This window comes from Camelina sativa, chromosome 3 (assembly GCF_030686135.1).
Source record: "Camelina sativa cultivar CO46 ecotype springtype chromosome 3, ASM3068613v1".
Classification (NCBI taxonomy): Eukaryota; Viridiplantae; Streptophyta; class Magnoliopsida; order Brassicales; family Brassicaceae; genus Camelina; species Camelina sativa.
In genome coordinates, this window is record NC_141882.1 from 2,626,474 (window position 1) to 2,644,747 (window position 18,274).

At 37.1% G+C, this 18,274-nt stretch overlaps 5 protein-coding genes and 1 non-coding gene across 15 annotated transcripts; 3 read left to right on the forward strand and 3 right to left on the reverse strand.

Moving 5' to 3' along the window:
- Positions 1-101: 101 nt before the first annotated feature.
- On the reverse strand, positions 102-2,214 carry LOC104765103 (protein DOUBLE-STRAND BREAK FORMATION-like). Its single transcript, XM_010488778.3, has 5 exons — positions 1,961-2,214; positions 1,653-1,860; positions 1,383-1,526; positions 936-1,077; positions 102-526 (listed from the first exon to the last, which is right to left on the reverse strand). Exons 1-5 carry the CDS (start codon positions 2,008-2,010, stop codon positions 327-329), a joined length of 744 nt encoding a protein of 247 aa, XP_010487080.2. The 5' UTR covers positions 2,011-2,214; the 3' UTR covers positions 102-326.
- Positions 2,215-2,250: 36 nt separating this feature from the next.
- LOC104765118 (large ribosomal subunit protein eL33w) lies at positions 2,251-3,444 on the forward strand. Its single transcript, XM_010488797.3, has 4 exons — positions 2,251-2,352; positions 2,504-2,539; positions 2,968-3,196; positions 3,280-3,444. Exons 1-4 carry the CDS (start codon positions 2,321-2,323, stop codon positions 3,319-3,321), a joined length of 339 nt encoding a protein of 112 aa, XP_010487099.1. The 5' UTR covers positions 2,251-2,320; the 3' UTR covers positions 3,322-3,444.
- Positions 3,445-3,684: 240 nt separating this feature from the next.
- LOC104765129 (gamma-interferon-responsive lysosomal thiol protein) lies at positions 3,685-5,813 on the forward strand. The gene is made up of 5 exons (XM_010488802.3): positions 3,685-3,972; positions 4,120-4,185; positions 4,277-4,417; positions 4,680-4,772; positions 5,361-5,813. Exons 1-5 carry the CDS (start codon positions 3,694-3,696, stop codon positions 5,574-5,576), a joined length of 795 nt encoding a protein of 264 aa, XP_010487104.1. The 5' UTR covers positions 3,685-3,693; the 3' UTR covers positions 5,577-5,813.
- Positions 5,814-8,054: 2,241 nt separating this feature from the next.
- Positions 8,055-9,258, reverse strand: LOC104765136 (protein LIGHT-DEPENDENT SHORT HYPOCOTYLS 6). The gene has a single exon (XM_010488814.3). It carries the CDS (start codon positions 8,980-8,982, stop codon positions 8,392-8,394), a length of 591 nt encoding a protein of 196 aa, XP_010487116.1. The 5' UTR covers positions 8,983-9,258; the 3' UTR covers positions 8,055-8,391.
- A 2,304-nt stretch (positions 9,259-11,562) lies between these two features.
- On the forward strand, positions 11,563-11,636 carry TRNAI-UAU (transfer RNA isoleucine (anticodon UAU)). The gene has a single exon. It is a non-coding gene; the product is annotated as a tRNA-Ile (tRNA).
- Positions 11,637-11,953: 317 nt separating this feature from the next.
- On the reverse strand, positions 11,954-17,845 carry LOC104754878 (6-phosphofructo-2-kinase/fructose-2,6-bisphosphatase). 10 transcript variants are annotated; one of them, XR_015594977.1, is made up of 25 exons: positions 17,782-17,832; positions 17,483-17,679; positions 17,319-17,382; positions 16,905-17,197; positions 16,580-16,795; positions 16,285-16,485; positions 16,093-16,188; positions 15,806-15,904; positions 15,669-15,698; positions 15,526-15,579; positions 15,284-15,337; positions 15,137-15,214; positions 14,840-14,931; positions 14,703-14,760; positions 14,495-14,569; positions 14,329-14,376; positions 14,002-14,099; positions 13,749-13,824; positions 13,235-13,320; positions 13,080-13,142; positions 12,895-12,986; positions 12,698-12,766; positions 12,558-12,621; positions 12,363-12,428; positions 11,954-12,257 (listed from the first exon to the last, which is right to left on the reverse strand). XR_015594977.1 is itself a non-coding variant. In XM_087508069.1 (24 exons), the coding sequence occupies exons 2-24, from the start codon at positions 17,651-17,653 to the stop codon at positions 12,180-12,182; spliced, it is 2,235 nt and encodes a 744-aa protein (XP_087364195.1). In that variant the 5' UTR covers positions 17,654-17,679; positions 17,782-17,845; the 3' UTR covers positions 11,954-12,179. The 10 variants fall into 10 exon arrangements, 3 of the variants coding, with proteins under 3 accessions (XP_087364195.1, XP_087364194.1, XP_010487153.1); XR_015594975.1 differs by having other exon boundaries at positions 13,235-13,332; XR_015594980.1 differs by having other exon boundaries at positions 15,284-15,361.
- Positions 17,846-18,274: the final 429 nt, after the last annotated feature.

Here is an 18,274-nt window from a genome sequence, read left to right on the forward strand (position 1 = left end):
CTGGTCCTTTGGCTCTCGCCAGAGACCATTTCACCCATGTGTTTCATCTCTATACTAGTTGCCGAGTCCTAACCTCCTAGGGGCTAGGAGAGAAAGAGAGAGAGCTATAATATGAATTTTGAAAAGTATTCAAAATTTCTACGGAAACACTTGTACACTTGTGTTGTGTAGCATATACAATTATACATGATACGGAAATATTTAATATTGTTACTAAGAAGAGAATAAGTTTTATGGCAAACTTATTATTAGATCTTGATTTCTTGAATGGTTGAATGTAGTCTACTTCCCTTTCGAATGCCCTAAAGGTTGTAGCATCAATTGGGTCATACACAGCGTGAATCTGATTCTGTATCTCGGATCATCTGAGTGGTACGGAGATCTTCCAACATTCGTTGGTTACGCTTCTTGATTCCTTCTCTGAACAAGTTGCTACCTGTGCAGTCTGGATTTTTAGTGTGTTGAGTCTGCCTGGTTCGTATCCTCACTTCCTTGCTTCTCAAGTACTCTGCACCTTGTGCCTGAACTGTTTGTGAATTGAGAATTATTCAGAACAATTAGGTACTTTTTAATTAACACACCGTTAAAAGTTTCTGTCCGTTCTGATGGATCCACACAATAGTTGGTAATAGTCAGTTTATAAATCATCAATCTTTCCAACCAGAAGATTTTCTAAGATCATCCACAACTCAAATGAAAATTCCAATACAGTAAACATGACTGTTACATCTACAGCCTTGGGAGTTAGGAGGAAAGAATTTCATAACTACATTCGCACAGATACCATTATATTGAAGGTAAGGGAAGGAGGGAGTAACATATCTTCAAACAAAAATGGAATGACACGAAGCAAGCAAAAAGAAAATTCAGAACTCTGTTCCAAGCAATGAACATGAGAACATCACTTACAGAAAACAATATATCAATGAATGTACCTGAACGTGAAGATGTTAACGAGGCAGCTGAATCCCTTAGTCTCCTTACTTTCTCAGAAGCATCAAATATTTCAGAAAACTCTTCTGATTTAGATTCAACAAGACTATCCTTCTTAAGGCTCAATAGCGCATTTTCAGAAGCCTAAAAAAGCCAAACACAATGTCATAGTAAGGATAAGTCAAGAAAATATACTCCTCAAAAGAAAAAGCACAAGCCAATGGAAAAGAACCAAACTGATATGTAAATCCATGTGGAACACATAATACCATATTGCCATGTATCCAAATTGGTAAAACCACATTTTGATCATCCAAGCATGAACTTGTTAACAGTCACCTAGTAAGTCATCACTTTCGATTGAGCATCTCAAGAATCTCAAAACCTTCCTCTGACATAAATTTCTCACAGTAATACTAAAAAGCAAAGAGCTCATAGAGTAAATTTACCTTTCCTGCAATAGAAGGGAATCCATTTTCCATAGATTGAAGAGCAAATTTGGCCCATTCTGAATGTGAAACCCTTAACCACAAACAGCTAGGAGACTTGAGCTCCCTCAAATTCAATGCCTCATACCTCATAGCCAAACAACTCTACTCCATATATAACAACACACATACAAATTACAATTAGTAATTCTAGAAAAGAGCACTAATCAAATTAGCAAATCTTCAATAGTTTCGGATTTGAATCAAATCTACGAGGACAAGAATACGAACCTCCAAATCACCGATAAGAGCAAAAGCACGAGCGAAGAATTCAAGTACGGAGAGCTTTGCAACGATCGATTCTCCAGAGAGCTCACCGAATATAGCAGCCGATTCAGATCTCATGAAATCTCTCAGTCGGGATCTAATCTCTGAAACGGATTTCACATTCATTGCGACCAGAGACAACTCGAGAATCCGAAGAGACTCTTCGTCGAGCCTGCAAAATCAATTAGAAGAAAACCCAGTTCTCTGAGACACAACATCACCAAAGAGAAATTGAGAGTTTCAGATGATTCGGAGGAAATCGAATTAAGGACCTTCTCTCTTGTATCCGGTTGAGAAAGAGATAAGTCTCATCAACGTTCATCTTTCCCAGATAGAGAAGTTGTGGCGGGTCTCTCGAATCTTTTCCGGTGTTTCGAATTTCCGATCTTCCCCTCTGATTTGAATTTTATGGCGCATTGTTAATTTTTGACGGCGCAGTTTAAGAACTAGAAAGAGGCCGTAACCCATCAGTAATTAAGGCCCGTTAAGTTCAAAACGACGTCGTTAAGGATCACCTTTTAGGGTTTTTTTTTTTTTTTTTTTTTTTTTTATGCAAGAGTTTCGTCTCCGTTTGGGGTTTCTGAAGGCAAATTGCTAAATTCTTCCACCGGACGATTCGACAAAAAAAAAAAATGGTGAAGGGACGTCAGGGAGAACCTGTCAGGTTATATTCATCTTCTATTTTCTCTGATTCAGTACTCGCGCTTATTATGCTGAGTAATCAATCTCGTTAATTAACCTTTTTGTATCCATTAAGGCTTTTTAATTAAGTTGTTGCTTCACTCAATTTTGTTTGTTTCTTTCTTTTGATGCAGACTCTATGTCAGAGGCACCATACTTGGGTACAAAAGGTGCGCCATTGTTTACAGATTCGTTAATTTTTTGTTTTAGTTCTGGTTTAGTTTATATGGTTGGTTAGTACACTTTGTGACCTTAGATTTGTTGTGTTGCTTATAGGATTCGAATTTTCTTAAGATAATGATTTTACTTACTGTTTTTTTTTTTTTTTTGACAATTATTTTACTTGCTGTTATTATCCCACAAGTATGGTAATCACATGTCTTACATTTATATCACAAAACAGAACTTATCTTCTTGTACTTTGATTCCGAACTTGAATAGTTATTTTGTGAATAGGTTGGTTCTACTTCTACACATAAGCAAAACAATCTACCTTCATCAAGTGTGTGATAGGCTGCAAAGTGTTGTTGTTGTTGTTTCTGGTTTGTCATTAGTCAGAATGTGTCCTTAAAGACGTTTTATGGTTATATATGAATAGGTCGAAGTCAAACCAGTACCCAAACACGTCCCTAATCCAAGTCGAAGGAGTTAACACCACGGAGGAAGTGGGATGGTACAAAGGTAAACGAATGGCTTACATCTACAAGGCCAAGACAAAGAAGAACGGTAGTCACTACCGATGCATTTGGGGCAAAGTCACAAGGCCTCATGGTAACAGTGGTGTGGTTCGAGCCAAATTCACATCAAACTTGCCACCTAAATCTATGGTAATTCAAATGATTTTCCCTACATAGCTATTGTTGTGATTTGTTTGGGGTTTTAATATATAGTTTGGTGATTGTTTTCGCAGGGAGCTAGAGTAAGAGTGTTTATGTATCCGAGCAACATCTAGATCTTTGTGTAACTCATCAACTGATTGTTTTTTTGCCTGCAAAACCTTTTGTCACGGAGACCTTCTCTTCTTTATTATTTGACTCTTCTTATATATTGAAATTGAAGTTTTTGAAGAAACAAATTGGTTTAATTGAGCCTTAATTATGAGTTAACTATTTTGCGTTTGAGTTAACGAAAGTCACAGTATCAATTTGAAAACAAGTTTTACAATTTAGTAGACGACGGAATCGAGACACGTGGCTTTAGAAGCTACACGAGTCCCTTTAACTTTGGTACCACACCAATGTAAACATGACGTGTTTATCGAGAGCATCGAGATATTATTATTATTAATTGAACGGCGACACAAGACCTTGCCTTTGTTGCATCCATGGCGTCGATGCCGAGCAAACTTCTTGTTCTCCTAGTCTGCTACGTCTTTCTTCTCGGCTATGCATCATCGTTATCATCTGATATATCTCTTCCATCTTCGTCTCCGAAGGTCTCCTTGGCCCTGTACTATGAGTCTCTTTGTCCGTATTGCTCCGCCTTCATAGTGAACCACCTCCCGAAGCTCTTCGAAGACGATCTCATATCAATCGTTGATCTTCATCTCTCGCCGTGGGGTAATACCAAGCTCCGTCCCGATAACGTCACTGCTGTTTGCCAGGTCCTCCTTAGCTTCTTCGTTCTCTCTTCAATTTTGCGAAATCGATGTCTCCGATTTCGATTGAGTCAAGCTTTAATTTTATGAAATTGGTATTTTTTGATGTTGTGTGTGACTGAGATTTGTCAAATTGGTACTATTTTTGTGTAGCACGGGGCATATGAATGCTTCTTGGATACAGTAGAAGCCTGTGCGATTGATGCTTGGCCTATATTGGTATGTGTGATGATGAGAGATCTGATTGTCGCTGTCACAAGCTTGTACAAGTTGTGAGATAACTTTCCAATTTTGTTACTTTCGATTGCAGAGTGATCATTTCCCGTTCATCTACTGTATCGAGAAGTTGGTGACTGAACACAAGTATGACAAGTGGGAGACGTGTTATGAGAAGCTCAATCTCAACTCAAAACCTGTTGCCGATTGTCTCAGCAGTGGACACGGAAACAAGGTTACTAATCCCTTCTCTTTGTGTAGCTTAAGTTCGCCGCAAATTCTTGTTACTGAATGCTTTCTTTTAGTATTGGAACGTTTGCCATTCTGCAATGGTGTTGCCTGGTCAAGCAAGGATTAGAGAAGAATGCCATATATGGACAGTTTTATAGGCTGACTCCTACTTATCTGATTTACCATGATGTTCTTGTTTTGAAGCTTCTGGGTTATAGATTTCACGGACTTGTGCATTCAGTTTCTAATCTTTTTATTTGCTGCAGCTTGCGTTGCACTATGCCGCTGAAACGAAGGCACTTCAGCCTCCTCATGAGTACGTACCCTGGGTAGTCGTGGATGGTCAGCCACTTTATGAGGTTCGTTTAGTTTGCTTCTTTTCACAATCTCCTGAAGTAATGAATTCTTAATCTTAGCCAATTCACTCTCTCTCACTCCTCATGCATGAATATGATTAGGCTATAAATCAGTTTTGAGTCATTGAGACTGATAAGTATTCATTCTTTGGTATCATGTATATGAGGAAGCCATGTTTTATACGGGTGCAAACCCCTATGAGCGGTTTCCAAATGTGAAAAATCCTTGTTCGTGAGTTAGATGGGCCTAAGCAGTTTCGAATCAGGGTATAGTCTTTAGTTGTGTTCCGCATACGGGAAGTAGAATTGCCCCTAGGCTTGTTGGCAAAAGCTGATGAGAACTGAACTGTTTTGAGGAGCATATAAGTTTGATTATTACTACCTGTACTGATGGTTCAGTTTCTTTCATTTTAATCCTCTTCACAAAATGCATCCACTTGTTTAAAATTTGAGATTCTCATAATCTTATAAGATTATTGCGGTCCGTAATAATCCATTGATCAATGGGTAAATAATATCTCTGTATGTGATTGTGTTCGATGTTTCTTGACTTTGAACCTAAGCTTGTTGTCTTTTTCTCTTTTACTGCAGGACTATGAAAACTTCATAAGCTACATCTGCAAGGCTTACAAAGCTAATAAAGTGCCTGGCGCATGCGCCAAATATTCATCCGGCAACTTCATTCGCAGTTTCAACATGAAACGCTTCCCTCTGGTTTGCCGGAATGGAGTTAATAAGATGTCGGATGTGTTGGAACGTATCAAAACCTCTTTATCGTCATACATCAACATTGCAGGCATGCTGTAAACCCTTCCTCTTTCTTTTCACCTATGTGACAAGACAACACACCCTAAAAAGCTATCTAGATCCTGGGATGTGATGAATATATATGTTTCAGAATGTGTGTGTGTTCACAACCTTTGAAGAATCTCATTAGTATGTTATCAGAATGTACTGTATGTGTGTTTGTTCACAGCCTTTGAAGAATCGCATTATTAGTTTTATATGTTTGTTTTATTAATTACTAGACTAGTTGGTGAAAAAGATGCAGTACTTAAAAGGTTTATATTAAATTGTCTCCTCTGTTCGGCTCTGGCAATTATTTATTTTTGGCGAAAACGTATATTTAAGTTGGCTTGAGTCCAAACAGCCAGAGACACCTATCACTAGTAGGAAAGTAGCCTAAGGGTTGAAGATGGAACAGTACTGAGTCTTGAGACCGTGACGCACTACTAACGTCGACGTTGACCATACGGTCCATACCATCGATATCTCGAAATTATGTTTATATATCGCAATCGATAGTTATATAACACAAACGTATAGAAAGACTTTAAACCTTTCTTTCTCGACCTCAGACGATTAGACGATTAGACATAAAGAAAAACTTTCCTCATACGTGTATACCAAGTTACTAACCATTATTGGAGTCAAGGGAACTGACTATTTCAGCCTAGTAAATTTGGGTTATTAGTCAAATTCGTCTCCCTCTTATTCTACATATGAATGTTGCCACATTCACTGGATACTTATGAATGAATTATCCAAAAATAACATATTAAATCTATGTTTAAATACTAGAAACTTTACTCTAAGTAGTAATTTGGAAAGACCAAAATAAAATAAAATAAATGATTTGTTTTTTGACCAAAATAAAATAAAATAAATGATTTGTTCTTTCTCGTGTCCGTTGGGCAAAAAAACAAAGAGTATATGACATGTCACATGGTTTGAATAAAGTAGACTGTTTATATTGTTTTTAAGGGGGTGGCTGGCTGACTGATGGGTCCATCGTCCATGTATCGTTCTAGTCTCTATCAAACTGAAATGTAATTAATGTATCTAATTGGTTACAACCTTACAGGTATAATCATTAATTATAGTAGGATAATAAAATGTGGCTTTGGCTGCTGGCTCGTCTTTTTCATAGCCCATGTGGTGGTGATTAGGAACAAAACAAATGCGGATAATGATATTGAAGGACCACTAATTTCTGAGCTATCTTTCATATATAGGGGTGAAAACGTCTCAAAATATACAGACTCGTAATGCAAACGCTATGATTACATTACATATTGGCTATGACGACTTTTACATATGGTGACTTTTACTTACGACTATTACATTACATATTGATTACGATCTTATAATGGTCAACCAAAAACTACGTCATTACTGACGACAGGGAAAAGAAAACACTACTTCCATTACTTCACCATTGTACTTTATAACTTGACTCCGTTGGACTAGACTAAAGTATTTGAACATTGCATTATTCTTTAAACCCCATTATATTAGCTAATCGACATTATTATAGTTGCTAGAATTGTTTTCTAAGACAAAATCTGATCATTGAATTGCAAAACAGAAGTTTCGTTTTCAAAATAGAACGTCAATATAATATCAAACTGACAAACAAATTATAACAACTTTTTTTAACAAAACATACAAGGCAAACACCTAAGCTGTAACCTGTAAGGGTTAAAAGGTAAAAAGGGTTGAAGAACACACGTGTGGAATGACACGTATTAGAACACAGTGAACACGAGGCCTTTGTCGGTCGGAAATAGTGGGAAACAATACTGTCTCAAGAGTCACGATCTTGTTCTCTGTTCATGTGACTTTTACCATATTTCCAAGGTTATTTACGTACACGTGCGTCTGTACGGATATGAAAGCACATACGTACACCTAGCTACTACTCATGAGACTAGACATAAAATAATTATTCTAACCAATATATATATATGGTCACTTATTTTGTTTTTGGCAATTAAAATTACACAATTTTGAAAGGAAAACTGTATATATTTTTCTTTAGAAACTGATTAGTTTACATGCATGTACCGTATAAATAATTATAAGAACAAAAAAAAGAGCATGAGCATTAGAACTTGTGTATGTGCGCAGACACGCAGATGTGATACAAGGCATTAACAGGAATACACGAATTTATAACTTTTCATACGTTTTATATATAGTCCGCTAAAAAGTATTTTGAAACTATTTGCTTGAAAATATTTATAATGTGGGATTACTAAAGAGGTAAAGACGACATTATATCTTCAAAAAAATAGTCATGTGAATACGATACATTCCTAAGCTACACAGATTAACGTATGTCTGAACGCAAGCTGAGCAACTCACCTCTGCTTTTTGATCATTTGTCTCTTTAATTAATCCGTCATCCTCTTCGTCGCTGATATCTGAAAAGTAAGATCATCTGCATAATTCCTATAGAAAATATATAATATGAAAAACATTATTGACAATCAAATCTCATGATTTGTTTCAATGATAACGTTTTATCAGAATCGAAAAAAGTAAGATCTACATAATTCATGATATAAGAATTTTTCTAAAAAACCGCATTAGTCCTTGAAAGTATGTGGTCCGAATTTTATAAAATTCAAAATTCAAGAACTTAATGCATCAGAGATCCACTGAACAGAAAAAAGAAAGAAAACAAAAATCTCAAAAAAAAAATTGATAATCAGTAACCACGGAACAAGAGAAGGTGAAGGGAGTTCCATACAAACATATTAATAAGTATATATATCATAAAACCAAGAAAACCCTATAAATAATTAATATTACTACATAATATATTAATTAATCTTGATTAAGGCGGTACGGCGACAGACGGAGCACCGACGTTACAAGCGTCGCCGTCACTCTGTCTCGAAGAAGCGACGTCAACTCTAACGGTGGTGACAGTTGGTGGCCGTTTCCGTTTCTTTTTCTCGTAAGGGATCCCACGAGCCTTTGCCTGACTCTCTCTTACTTCCCTCAAGTAAATTCTAACCGCACGTGCGGCGAACGGGTTTGAGTCCGGCCGTCCACCGTTCTCCTCGTAAGCAGCTCTCAGCCGTCCGATCAGAGCGTCGAGAGATCCCCAAGCCTGTTTGAGAGGGCAAGAGCAAGGAGACGGAGGCTGCTGATGGCCGAAGTAAGGGCAAGCCGCCACGTGGACTTTGGTCTTACCGAACTGATCGAGGTACTTGAGGAACTCGATCACGTGCGCTCCGCTACACCGTGACAACGCAAGAGGCGGCTTGTGGTTCTTGAGGTACTGCAAGAACGTGTTCCAGTCTCGTCGCTTCTGTGACTCGTACCTGCTAGGTGTAGCCGGTGGCGAAGAGACGAAAGATGGACCTGGGTCGTCTCCTTTTACCGGGTCGGATCGATGTGACCCGGAATCCACCGATTCCATTAGGGTTTTTTTCTTTTTCTTTTTCTCTCTTGTGTGCTTTTGAGAGAGTTTTGATTTAGCGTCGATTTTTGAGAATAATAGAGAGGATCGATAATTTAGTGTTTAGTTAAAAGAGAGAGAGAGAGAGAGAGAGAGAGAGAGAGAGAGAGAGAGACTTTGTTTTTGTTAGGTTTCGGGGTTTTATTTATTTAATTGTTCAAAACAGACAAAAAAGATTTAAAGGAAACAAAAAAACAGAGGGTTTTTGGGTTGAATAGTGTGAATTGTGAAATCAAAGAAATTATTAGGATATAGAGAAATTAAGAGTGGAAAATAGAAGAAATGTAATAAGAAACTAAATCACGTGGTCATGGCCCTACTCACAGGCCACTTGACACTTTTTTACTATTCTATTTAGGTCAAGTGTGGGCCTTTTGCTTAAATCTTTCTAATTTTTGTTTTTATAAAATGAATACCACTATTATTATTAGGAGATATTATTTTCTTAAGTTATTAGAATTATAAACCAATCAGGGAAATTGCAAGTATGGAAGATAGATCTGAATTATTAGTTTTTCTTATTTAATAATTACTTTGTTTACATTGTATATATAATGCTTTGTTGGATAATCGAATTGAGGGCTTCGTATGTGTATCGAAAACCTTGTGTTTAAAAAATATGTTACTAGCTATACTTGCTTTCACAAAATATGGTTACAGACTTACTGTATAACAAAAAATCATAGTTGATGTATAATTTGTAAGTTTATCTATTTTATTTTGTAACCAGTGATGGTAGGTATTACTGTATTCGCTGGTCGTTAACATTTCAAATCGTATGTTTGAAAGATGAAAATCGAATACACACTCAAACCACTAAATCTCGGTAGAAATAATGCTCCATACCAAATGCAATTCATTTCTGTTCTCATTTTAGATCTGAAATTCATAGTTACGAAATTAACGACGTTTACTTTCAATGTTTTTTTCTTTGTTTTTTATTGGCTTTTTCTTCTGGCGATGTCGAATTCGCTCGTTGAAAACGCATCTGATTACTTATTAAAGATGGACCACAGTGTGTGTGTTGAGCGATATCAATGAAATGACTAGTTATTTGGAATCTGACAAACATAAAAGTTGGAAAATTCAGAGTCGAGTACATCTCCACCATCCAAATATGGAAAAAAATAAAAACCTATTTGGCCCCCACCCTGCACTATACATATGCGTGCGTGTGCTTCAAAAAAAAAATATATTTCTTACATTTTGATATTTTTAGAATTTTGTTCTAAGCAAAGTTGTAGAAGTCACATAAACATCTCACTTTCCTTTGTATCCGTTTTTTTACAGGTTCCAAAAAGTATGAGATATATCTTAGGACGGGACTGATCGAGCCATAGGTTTTGTTTTCAGGCAATCCTGATTGGATTTTCGGTGTTACCTAAACCCTTGGTTAAATAAATATTATATGAAAAGGTTTGGGTAGGTCAAACTAGCAATCTAGCATGAAGACGTATGTTTTCATTATTTCTCAAAACTAAATGATACTTTATATATTCTTTATGACATCAATGAGTTTGATATATATATAGAGATGAACGTACCACCACATATAAACTAAAATTAAGCATACGCGCATAATTATGGCTACCCATTTCTCAGTGTATTGTTGTTTGTAATTTAGTTTAGAATGCATTGTTGTTTCTTTGTTTTATCCAATAACTCAATAAGAGATTAGGTACTGTCCTTTTTAACATATATATATACACAATATCATGGTATGCCCATTGACAGGACGTCTTGATTTTTGTATATGGATTTTTTCTTGAATCGGAATGCACTGTGTTAATTATCAAGATTCTTGCAAGTATGACAATTTTGTTATAAAGGGTTATGACTATCTATAGTAAATTTTTGCCTGAAAAGCATTCTGTTTTGCGCGGGACACTAGCCAAATGAAAAAGGTAAGAAATTTTCTTTCCGCCTTTCCGGATTGACATGATTTACATAGACTTAAAGTCATTTCTATGGTGCACACACACAAAAAAAAAAGACTTAATATCATGTCTTAGTAAGGTTTTCTCGTACATAATTCAAATAGTACTCTTTTATCTAAGGCAAAAATTCAACATCAGAATATGTTAAGAAAACAAAAGAACAAAAACGATCGGGATCCGATGCCTAGTTTTGTCTACCACTATGATAATTAAGGAGGCCATATAAGTCAATGTTGCAGCCCCCACAAGGTGTGTATGAACAATAAAAATAAAATATGTATAAGAATGACAAAAAAAAAAAAACTTAAAATTCAAATAATTGGTTGGTGACTTGGAGCTTACGACCCACCACCCAAACACATCAATAGCTTTATAACGACTATTCAATCTCATTAATTTGTTACCCTGGTGGATGGTGATCATATCAAACGATACCGATTTATCTCTCCACAGCTGCTCTCAAAGAATTCTGAGATGAGAATTCTGAATATAAGCTGAATTTTGCAATGTTCTGAGAATTCTGAATATCTTCATACAATTGTTACAAAGGATCTCTTCACAATTTATCCTATTAGTAAACTAAGAACACATTATTTTCGTAAGCGGTCCCGTAGCTCAGTTGGTTAGAGCGTTGGTCTTATGAGCCGAAGGTCGCGGGTTCGAGCCCCGCCGGGACCATATTTGACTATTTTTACACTTTTTTGATTTTTTGCTATTCTTAACGGGCTTTCTCCCTAAAAAATAGAGTTAATATCGTATGGGCCGATGACCCATATATTAAACTGATAACTTTTGTTGTTTTTGATAAAAAGTTGAATTTTATTTCAATTTTCAGATTTTTTTTTTCAATTGTCGATGATAGTGTCCGTTATTATATATGACGTAGTTTCTAAAATTTTACTATGTCACACTCAGAAGAGATAAAGGTTAATCAGTCTCGGTCATAACCCAAGGAAACTGAACTGTATCCTAAAAATTAATCGACAAGACAGTAGTTTCAGCTGTATCTGTAGTATTAAATTTAATTTTCATGAAGAATATATAACATTTTGAAATTACAGGACATTCGGGAGTATAAATAAAAATATTTGGTGGATAAATTAAGAACTGGGTTACCAAAATGCAGCCCAGAGATATCTGCAACCATACTCGCAGTGGTAAAATAAAAAAACTTTAAGACTGAGAGTTGTCGAGATTTGTGGAAACAGTTGTTGTTTGGATTCAGTCCATGAGTTTATAACGCTTCTCTTGCACACCAGAAACTCCCATCTGTATCTCTATGATAGTGTGAAGTGGCATCTGTTCAAACATTCATAAATGTTATCACTTGCATCCAAAACTCTCTCAAAGCTTATCACTCAATGATTTTAAATACATCTCATATTTATTCTAATTTAGATTTACCTCGATCTGTGGTATTTCTTTGAGGGGACGATCCGCAAAATATGCATACAAGGCTCTCAGAACAGCCTGCATAAAAAACCATCAGAAAGAGGAAGGTTGGAACTCAGTCACAAGTCAGAGACTTCAACAGCAAAATATAAGGTTTGTGGTTTTCTTTTTTCTTTTCAAAGTATTACAGTTAAGCCGGAATATAACCTGGTGAGATATCACGACGACAGGAGCTCTTTGTCGTTCTAACTCAACGATCACAGGTTCAAGCCTGCATTTGTCAAGGAAGCAATATATTCTTGAGATTTAGTTTATGAACTTAAAAGAAGCACAAGAGAAGAACGTACCGTTGAATTACATCAAGGTAGGACTCTCCACGAGGGTATCGGTATCGCAATTTGTCCTTTTGCCGAGATCTGCAGTCATATGCACCACAAGATGAGTTAGAGAAGTCTGATAGCTTATTGCCTGTTTCACGAGGGTATCGATGTCGCAACTAATAATGACGCTCTTTTACATATACAGATTTGACCAAGTCACTTACTCGTACTCTTCTGGCATGTTCTTCTTTACCTCTTCATATGTCATCCCATCGCAAACTCCAGCATTGATCTCGTCCAGGGCACGCCATTGCACCTAAGATGAAAATATGACAAATCGATTTCCTCACAGCAAAATATTATACACCTCAAGAGCCAGAAGACATTCTCGCAGTAGGTAAACACCAACCTTGGGGAATCCGACAATGGAACTTGCTGTTAAGTTTGTTCTCTGAAGTGTACTGGTCCAAATCTGAGATAAATAAAAGCAATTGATATTAGCTAAAAACTTTTTTATTCCAGACCAACCAAGTATGGAACTGATTGATCCCTGAGAACCCGTACCAAAAAAGGCTTCAAGGATGAGTGGGATGGTGTACTAAATCTAAATTGATATTGTATCAACCAAGCAATGATGGTCTCCCTTGATCCTGATACACTTTCTATAAATGAATTAATCTGATTTAGAGTTTAACCCATTGGGAACAAAATGATTAAACGGAGGAAATGATTATCTAGGGCAAAGCGAGGGAGAACTGCCATAACTATTGGTGCAAGAAATGCAGTGGCATGACATTATCCTACATCGATAAAAGTAGTTAAGATATCTAATGTGTAACCTATAGATTCACCATTATAAACCAGCTATCACGGATAAGTTATACCAATTGGAAACGAAAGGATTAGAGCTCGGAAAGGTTCAGTTCTTAACAGAAACTTCCAATTGAATTCTCAAATTGTGAAACGTGTTTCATTGTACCCAGGTCATAAAGTTTTCTTAGACACAATTTCCAATGCACCAAATTCCTACACATTGCAGTTATACCAAATTCCTAATCCTTTCGTTTGTGGTACTTACCGAAGCAGCCTTTTCAGATTTAAGTCGCTTTTCAACAAAGCTGGCAAGTTTCTTTGCGTAAAGTTTTCCAGATTCACTGCGTTACAAAGTTGCAAAAGGTTATGAGAAACAAATTTCCGCATTTAAACAAGAAAAAAAAAATTGGATCAAAATTAGCATATCATTAGGTGATCTCACAAATGTGATGGAAAACCAAAAAAAAAACACGGAAACAATCAGACAGCATTTGGAAGAAACAGAGCAGAGAACATACCTTATTACGCTATCTCCTCCAATTCTGCCTCTAACATTATCCATGCTTTCTCCATGCCGAGTGAGCAGTATTGGTCGTGGTGTGAGATGCGTATTCACCTAGAAGAAAAATCAGTGCCTTCAAAAATCTAAGATGTTGTGACCACTCTAAATTATATTTAGATATTAGCCGATGAATGTTGAGTCTGTTGGCGATGGACACAGTGACCTATGCAAGTATATTACTTGTAAGCTAATTTTTTGCATGTTGCAAATAGGCTAAAGACGTGACAAAATAGAAAACAAGTAAGAGATATAGCCTATTGATTCTGAATTACGGATTTGTTACCAAGAAAAACACAATTCTCCCAGGAAGGTAACCACTAATATTGTTCACCTGCAACAAAAATAGAATAAAAGTCACAAAGAGTCAAAACCATCAAGTATCATATTGAGATTAAGATTACATGAAATAGCCATGTGAAACACCAAAACAGAAACAGATAGAGACGTACTTGTATCTGTCCACCGTTCCCGCTGACCATATCAATCATTTTGATGTAAGAACCTTCTTCTACAGGCTCATAAACCTGGCAAAAAGAGTAAGCTCAGTAAGCTCAACATTTGTATCAAGTACCGAGATAATAGTGCATCAAAGCAAAGTTAGGTAAGCTTAAAAAGGTATTTAAGAGACGTTGAGAAAGTGCAAGTTTGTATACCGACCCTCTCATAATTGGCTAAACGGTCTCTAAAGTCTCGTACTCCAGCTTCAAAATCCGTTCTGCAGAGTAGCATAAACTAAACTTAGTTGACCCGTGAAGGAGAACGTAAAAATATAAGTTACGGAGTAAACATCGTACTCTTCTGAATAGTCAGGACTTTGCTGGATTTTAAGACGTATGTTCCTTTCAATAATGCGCTCATCATTGCATAGCGTTTCCAGAAAAATGATCTGCATAAGAGATAAAAGGTAAATCAGTTACGGAGGATAATTCCAAATTCAATATTAGCCGAAGGTGGTCATGACAGCATTCTGGGCGCTGCATCAAAGCAATTCGTTGAAAATAAACACTACTAACCAAGCATGCTTTCTACAGAAGAATAACCGTGCCATTTTCTATGAGAAACATCATCACAGTATATCAAAGCTTCAATACCTTACACTTTCCTTCAGCCATTTTCATCAACATATTCCGTCGGACTCGTGTGCTATTAGTTGCATCAAAGATTCCAACCTACAGCTAAAAACTATTTACAATGCAAGATATAAAAACCAGGAACTTACATCTAACCAAGATACTTACTTGACCACCTTCCTGCATCCAAGCTATCATGTCCTCCATTGCAAGTGCTGCTACCTAGTGGCATGTGATATATTAAAACTATGTGCAAAAAAGAAGATAAACAGTGTTAACATTTACCAGTGAACAAAACACCTCCCAGTATGACGAATTTAAGTTGAAAATATCATAAGAGAGATTTAGACACACAAATTAGAAGACACAGTCGGAAAATGGCTTAACAAAATTGTTCAATTTTCATTTACCTCAGTCCGTGCCTCTACACCTTCAGGATTGTCAGCTCGGAAGAAATCAGCACTCTACAAAAGGCTCATTCGTTTTTAATCACAAATCATCCAAAACGAGGACAGAAAATTGTAAAACCCTCGGTTTAAGAACCAAACCGTACCTGGTTAACTCCATGTTTAAGCCGTCGGTACTGCAAAGAAACGGAGCAGTGCTTGAGTCAATCTTTCCAACAAGGGTTGCGTTATGACAGGGTACGCTAAAACAATCAATGATCGTACCAACAAATTAATAGCTAACCTTTCCAACATTAAAATGTTTAGTATCATGTCCCAACCAGCGTAGATATCTTGTCAACTTTGCTGCAGTAAAAGTTTTTCCTCGAGCTGGCAAGCCAACCTGATACAGTTTTGACGGGAACGGTGTGAAATAGAACATCCAGTCTACTTTTTTTTTTTTTTCGTTCACGTTTATAAGTTAAATAAAATAGCCAGCCACAACAACGTACACCTCCAACAATCAAACTAGAAAACATAAGCTAAACGACCTGCAAAAACTATGAACAACATCTCTGTGGCTAAAAATACCAGGACAATAGCTAGATGTCTATCTTCTTTCGGTCCAAGCATTTGATCAGCTACTGCTGCTGCGGCAACAGCTCCTGCAGCGGCTGGCATTGAATTCTAACAAATAAAAAGAATAAAAGAGTGAGAACAATATTAAAAAATATTAAATTTCAGATGACCCAACCCAAAGATAGAAACTAGCTCAGGCCAAACCTTGATTAGCTTGGTATCGACCAAAAAAGAGCTTGCGCTAATGGACTTGACTAGCCTAGGGGAGCCAACACCGCGGTCAACAAAGAGTCCCTTTTGACCATCTTTTTGCTGAAACAGTGAGAGTGTTCCCACTGACTTTGACTCAGCCTCTCCTGAAGCCGAATAGATATTTGAGGAATCGGGAATAATGATCGTCATTTCCTGTGGGTGAGATGTATGGCAATGATTAAATAAGAAAGCCGGAAGTTAATTAATGGAGAATCTGCATCTACCAAGCAACTAATCAAAGTAGCACCTTTGCAGATGGAGATCCATCAACCCTAACATCAGAATCTTCAGAAATGTTTGATGCTGTGTTTGTATTCTTATCATTAAGAAATGTACCAGAAGCTGAAAGAGATCGTGGATTCTCGGCATTGTCAGCCGCATAAACAAGGGACGAGTTTGCAGAAGGTGCAGGAGCAGGAACCTCATAATGCGCAAGATCGAGCTCCAAACTTTCTGAAGGACACTGCTATGATACATCAAAGAAATTTTTCATTTGTCACGACTGACACAACCAACACATTACATATAGATGAAATTGTGGTAAAAACAAAGAAGTAGAAGAGCAAACTTACCTCAACAGATTTTGGATCAGGATTAATGCTGACATCAGGAATTCCACGTACTGTAGAAAGCTGGAGGTTCTCCCTATAAGCTCTCCAACTAGTAGCAAGATCAAATGGCGAAACTCTGTCAGCTTTGATGAAGACTCGGAATTCAACAATCACATCACCTTCGAGCCTAAACAGAGCTAATCTAGCATCCCCTTGTAACGAACCACCAATAAGAAGCCTATTTTCACCCTCCTCCACTATGCAAGGCGTATTCCTGTTCTTTGGCTTCAACAAGAACTTGAAATCCAAAGTCTCTATACACGAAACCAAACCAAACCAAACCAAAAGAGGTGATGCAGAAGCTTAGATTACAACATAGGCTTCAAACTAATATGCTAGACGATCGCTGAACAAGTCCACCAAATAGAGTAATACCGTGATCAGAAGGAACAACGAAGCTCAATTCCGACATTGACGCAGATTCACGTAGCATCGGAAGCTGTTAAATAAAAATTGAAAAAACGGACGACGCAAAGACGCAATCAAAATCCAGATGGATGAATCGGAAGTAAAGACAAATAAATCAAAGAGATGCTCACAGCTTTGGAAGGATCCCAGGAACCGATGAGGGATAGAGAGCCGTAGACATGAGGAGTGAGCTCGCCTTCAACCTTAGAATTCTCCATTTTGAGTGAAACGTAGAGCTGACCACCTCCGCCATTGGAACCATCGTCATCGTCCTCACTATTCTTCGATGCACCTGACCCCATCGTAACCACCGTCGCTGTTCTTCTTTCTGTTATTTTGATTTGAATTAATGAAAGAAGAAGAATAAGAAAGAAAAATCAAACGGATAATAAGAGATTGGAGAGCAAGGGAAGAAGAAGCGAAGCCGCACCCTTTTTTTTTTTTTTTCTTTTTTCCGGAAAAAATCGGTTGTCCTGAGTGGTACATTGGGATAACCGGATAAGATCAAATACGTGGTGCTTGGTTACTTGGTTTGGGTCGTTACAGATCCGATAGTTGCGAGTCGGGTCGGATTATATTATTTTGTACTTATTGGGCCTGTATTGCCGACTCTGAGATTTTATAGCTTGTGCTTATTGGGCCTGTATTGCCGACTCAGAGATTTTATCTGTGCTTATTGGGCCTGCGTTGCCGACTCCGAGGTTTATTACAGTGATCAGTGTCTTCTTCTTTGCTCTTTGAAATAGAGAGAGCCTTGTCGCTTCTTCTACAGATCCTCAAAATCAAAAAATTCACAAAAATCTGTCTTTTGAGTTTTGAGCGCCATTTAAATTTCTTCTTCTTCTTAATTGGGTTTTAAGCGCCATGAATCTCGAAAAACTCAAACCGAAAAATCGATGGTGTTGATTGAAGAAAACTGCCGA

What these genes read in the sequence shown, in the direction of transcription:
- LOC104765118 (XM_010488797.3), top strand. Translation starts at nt 2,321, where the DNA reads ATGGTGAAGGGACGTCAGGGAGAACCTGTCAG. An exon ending in CGTCAGGGAGAACCTGTCAG is followed by an intron (nt 2,353 to 2,503) that starts GTTATATTCATC and finishes CTTTTGATGCAG; the next exon opens with ACTCTATGTCAGAGGCACCA. An exon ending in ACCATACTTGGGTACAAAAG is followed by an intron (nt 2,540 to 2,967) that starts GTGCGCCATTGT and finishes ATATATGAATAG; the next exon opens with GTCGAAGTCAAACCAGTACC.
- LOC104754878 (XM_087508068.1), bottom strand. Translation starts at nt 17,653, where the DNA reads ATGGGGTCAGGTGCATCGAAGAATAGTGAGGACGATGACGATGGTTCC. An exon ending in CGTTGTTCCTTCTGATCACG is followed by an intron (nt 17,198 to 17,318) that starts GTATTACTCTAT and finishes TTTCGTGTATAG; the next exon opens with AGACTTTGGATTTCAAGTTC. An exon ending in AACATTTTAATGTTGGAAAG is followed by an intron (nt 15,699 to 15,805) that starts GTTAGCTATTAA and finishes GTTTCTTTGCAG; the next exon opens with TACCGACGGCTTAAACATGG.
- LOC104765103 (XM_010488778.3), bottom strand. Translation starts at nt 2,010, where the DNA reads ATGAACGTTGATGAGACTTATCTCTTTCTCAACCGGATACAAGAGAGA. An exon ending in AACCGGATACAAGAGAGAAG is followed by an intron (nt 1,861 to 1,960) that starts GTCCTTAATTCG and finishes TTGATTTTGCAG; the next exon opens with GCTCGACGAAGAGTCTCTTC. An exon ending in GTTAACATCTTCACGTTCAG is followed by an intron (nt 527 to 935) that starts GTACATTCATTG and finishes ATTCACAAACAG; the next exon opens with TTCAGGCACAAGGTGCAGAG.
- LOC104765129 (XM_010488802.3), top strand. Translation starts at nt 3,694, where the DNA reads ATGGCGTCGATGCCGAGCAAACTTCTTGTTCTCCTAGTCTGCTACGTC. An exon ending in TTGATGCTTGGCCTATATTG is followed by an intron (nt 4,186 to 4,276) that starts GTATGTGTGATG and finishes TTTCGATTGCAG; the next exon opens with AGTGATCATTTCCCGTTCAT. An exon ending in GCAGTGGACACGGAAACAAG is followed by an intron (nt 4,418 to 4,679) that starts GTTACTAATCCC and finishes TATTTGCTGCAG; the next exon opens with CTTGCGTTGCACTATGCCGC.
- LOC104765136 (XM_010488814.3), bottom strand. Translation starts at nt 8,982, where the DNA reads ATGGAATCGGTGGATTCCGGGTCACATCGATCCGACCCGGTAAAAGGA.